At 39.5% G+C, this 4055-nt stretch overlaps 1 protein-coding gene across 1 annotated transcript; it reads right to left on the minus strand.

The window, feature by feature from the left end:
- Positions 1-466: 466 nt before the first annotated feature.
- Positions 467-3343, minus strand: LOC137712787 (BTB/POZ domain and ankyrin repeat-containing protein NBCL). Its single transcript, XM_068451949.2, has 2 exons — positions 2481-3343; positions 467-1536 (listed from the first exon to the last, which is right to left on the minus strand). Exons 1-2 carry the CDS (start codon positions 2976-2978, stop codon positions 538-540), a joined length of 1497 nt encoding a protein of 498 aa, XP_068308050.2. The 5' UTR covers positions 2979-3343; the 3' UTR covers positions 467-537.
- Between the last annotated feature and the right edge of the window lie 712 nt (positions 3344-4055).

Consider the following 4055-nt stretch of genomic DNA (forward strand, 5'->3'; position numbering starts at 1 on the left):
ATAATGCGAATATAATATGCATAGAGGGATGATGAGAGGTGGGTGGGGGACAAGAAAATATATGGAGCATAATAAATACGCGATGAAATTAGATAGATCAATAAATACAAAGGAGATGACAGGCCAAACCAAAGAGGTTGAAAAGAAAAGATGGACCTGCGTCTCCGATCTCCATCCACCCCATGCATTGCATTAGCAAAGATCTTAGATTCTCCAAATGTCTCATCAACATTCACCCCAATGCCTCCAATTTCATATGAAGATGAACGAAAACCCTACAAAAAAATACAGACACAACCATACAAAACAGAGACAATAGAAAGAAACAAAGAGAAGAAATCAAAACATGTAATTAACCACTACCGATTAATTAATCTCCTTAGACTAAATAAGATCATATTTCATGAATTTTGACGACTCTTTCTCCTTCGCCATCCAAGAGGGGATGCATATAATTAAAAAGATATAAAATAATAATAATATTATTATAAGTGATGATCACGAGTCTTAATTAGCTAATAATATAGCTACGTAGTACTAGTAGTCGTGAGAGTGGTGGTACATTGTTGATGGGTCACAACCACTTTGCGCCCTATGATGATGATCATGATCTTGATGATCATGGCCCTCCATATTTCTAGACCCCAATTGATGAGCTGCTCCAAGATTCAGATACACCAACCTAGAATCCAAGTTAAGGTTCCCAATGTTGCTGCCACTGCTTCCACTGCTATGGTGATCATCGCTTAGTGGTGGGTAAATCGCCGTAGAATTCGAAGAATTAGGATTGTTGTTTGCATTGCTGTTGCCTTCCTCGCGTGAAAGAACAAGAGCAGCGGACTGTACGAGCTCAAGGCAGAGTCTGAGCTTGTTAGGTTCAATGTGGGTTAGTCCCGGGACAGCCCCCTTGAATAGAAAATCTGAAGTTAGGGTTCGGAGTACGTCCAGAGGAGTAACCCCATCGACCGTTCGGACATTTGGGTCAGCGTGGTGATCGAGTAGGACTGCCACCATGTCCGGAGACACCATTTCGGAAGCAATGTGAAGCGGGGTTTTGCCGGCTGGCCCTGCCGGGTAGTTTACATCAGCTGCACCAAGTTCTAGTAACGCTTTCACAACTTCCCGGCTGCAATTTTCGACTGCATAGTGTAATGCCAATGCCTCATCGAGATTTAGGCCTTCCCCCATTACCATGAGCTTGACAAGTTCGACATCTGACGAGTCCAATGCCCGCCTCATTCGACGGATTTTCTGGTCCTCAAGATCCGCAGCTGCCCCGAGGTCATGGTGGTGATGATGGTGGTGATGAGGCATCATTGAACGGCGGGCAATGGAGGATTTGAGACGAAGCTCTTCGATTTTGGCCACGATATCGATGGGGAGGTGCTTGGCAAGGACTTCTGGTGGGAGGCCAGATTTGGCAACAAGGTGAGAGCACGTTGTCCAAAGCTGATGCATGTCTTGTTTCCTGGAAGCTAATAGGACTTTCATCACATCGTCAATGGAGGCCTTTTCCACCATGCTAGCCAATTGCTTCTGTAAAACCCAAAAAAACAAGGACATTGTATATAATGATGTTAATGGTACTACTAGTTGGAATTTCATTATTGAGATATATAGATTAGATATAAGCACTTTTGGGATTTTTTTGTACATTAACAATATTTGTATTGATAAAGTGATGGGATGTTTGAGTCTTTTTCTTGAATTTTGTAATCGTTTATCCAGTTAAACCAAATGAGGAAAGTGAATGTTTGGGATGGATTTGTAGTGTTTACTGTGGAAAGACAAGACTGGATATCAAGATCTAAATTTAGAAAGTCATGATGTGCATTTAAAAGAAAGGAAAAAAACCCAATTCAAGAAAATTGAAATGGTACATGAAATCAAGAAGGAAGAAAAAAACATTTGTTGGATTTTTTGTCTTTTTGGTTGGAGAAACCTCCTGATTTTTTTGGGATGTTTTTATTGAAGATTGTAATGCTCCTTAATCATGAATAATATCCTGAAGAAGAGGAAGAAGAAGAAGAGAGATGCCTATGGATTATTAACACACTACTATAGAAGAAAAAGTAGTATGGTTGGATCAAATGCTTGAAAAAATAAATAAATTAGTTAAGCCTTTGCTACTTTATATGGAGGAAATAAAAACACAAATTGAGAGGGGAAAAAAGAACTGGGATTGGAAAGGGGAAGATCCCAATTTCAATTATAACTGAACAAGAACAAATGATGTGAAAGAGAGAGAAAGAGAGAGAGAGAGAGAAATCCCAGTACCAAAAAGAAAATGAAAATAATAGAAAAAGAAGAAAAGCTTTTACTTCCCAAATACAAAATCAAAACCCAAGAATTGTAGAAATTCCCAAAACCCACTAAACATAAGACTGCACACACAGAAGAACCAAGAGAAAAAGTGAGAAAGAGGGGGAGCAGAGGGAGAGAGAGGGGGGAGAGAGAGAAGTTAGAGAGACTAGTGGTACCTGAGTGAGCAATGCAAGTTGTTCAACGCCAAAGGATCTAGCGGCAGCAAGAGTGTCAAGGGCAAGATCAACGGCGGAGGTGCAATGCGTGTGCCAACACCCTCTCTCTCCACAATTAGGCCTCGGCTCATGTTTCTGAGGCACTATCGAGACTTGTCCACTGTACAAGAACTGCAACAGCAACAAGAACACCTCGTACCCCACCGAGTTCACCGGTATCACCTGCTGCTGCTGCGGTGAACTACCTGACCCCCGGTGATACGATGACGATGTGCCACCGGGACTCATCCTGGACCCCGAGGGGTCTAGACCCAACGGTGGGTCAGGCCCACAAAAGAATTTCCGGAAGAAGAGGCTCCGGGCTGCCAGGATGCACCTGTGGGCGTGGACGAGACGACCCTCGACGCTGAAGGTGACGTCACTGAAGGCTTGGCCATTGATGAGCAGATTCAAGTAGTCTAAGGACAGAGATCTTAGAGACTCTTCAAGGCTGCTCATGATATGATGCTTTTTGGATATGGTGGTAATTATTCACAAACTGTTTTAGGGTTGAGAGAGAAAGGTAGGGATTGTTGAAAAGAGGGGCTAAAACAGTAATGGGTTCATTTTTATCTGTAATTTTTTTCTTTCAGGATCAATTGGTTTTGTTGTTGAAGGATGTGATGAAGAAGATGAACTCTCTCTCTCTACTGTTAATGTTTTTTGACAGATTCTTTTGTCTCAATGGAGTGATATTGTGTTTGTGTGTGTTGGTAGATATTTTGGAGAGAGAGCAAATTGGGTGGCTGTTCTGGGCGGCTGGGGTATTTAAAAATAAATCATTAATAGAATAAATAATTGATTAGTTAAAAAAAATGATGGGAAAGGGGAGAAAATGATGGGGAGGGGTCAGGGGTAGAGAGGAATGGAAGAACAGGAAATCAGCAAAAGGTTTATTATATAGTTTATATGGATGATTAGCAATAACCCTAGTTACAGTAATTACCTCAATATAAAATGAGTTGTCAGAAAATTGAATTAAAATTTTCACCCTTTTATAGAAGTGGGGGATATAGAATAATAGGATATCATATTTTTCTGATTTGTGTTGACTGGAGCTAGATGTTTAATGGACTAATGAGGTCGGAACCACTTTTAGCCTCAATTATCTCTGGATGTTTAACTTTCTCAATCATATAAGGCAAAGTTTAGACTGCCCTTTATAGCAGTTAATCTTTTGATTGTTCTTAGTAGGACATTACTTGATGTAGCCAATGGTACTATGGTTGCTTTCATGCACTACAGCATTATAACCAAAATTGCACTTTCAAATCGGAGGATAATCTTTAATTTAGTCGTATCATTTCGAGTAACTGTTTTTTTTTTTTTTTTTAATTAAGAAAATTAGAATTCACTACCGTTTTTTTATATCATTTAAATTAAACATTTGTGCTTTTTAAAAATTTGATTAAAATGTTTTGACCAATAGTCACCTCAAGTTAAATTACATGTCATTATTATATTTTTTTTAAATTAAAATAATTTTTGAATTTATCATTTTATCTGCGTGATGCACGTTTCCTTATTTAGTGGAGA

The sequence above is a fragment of the Pyrus communis genome, chromosome 14 (genome assembly GCF_041283825.1).
Source record: "Pyrus communis isolate YQ-2024b chromosome 14, ASM4128382v1, whole genome shotgun sequence".
NCBI classification, from domain to species: Eukaryota; Viridiplantae; Streptophyta; class Magnoliopsida; order Rosales; family Rosaceae; genus Pyrus; species Pyrus communis.

Coding starts and splice junctions, on each gene's coding strand:
- LOC137712787 (XM_068451949.2), bottom strand. CDS start 2,978: ATGAGCAGCCTTGAAGAGTCTCTAAGATCTCTGTCCTTAGACTACTTG. Junction 1,537..2,480: donor AACTTGCATTGCTCACTCAG/GTACCACTAGTC, acceptor TGGGTTTTACAG/AAGCAATTGGCTAGCATGGT.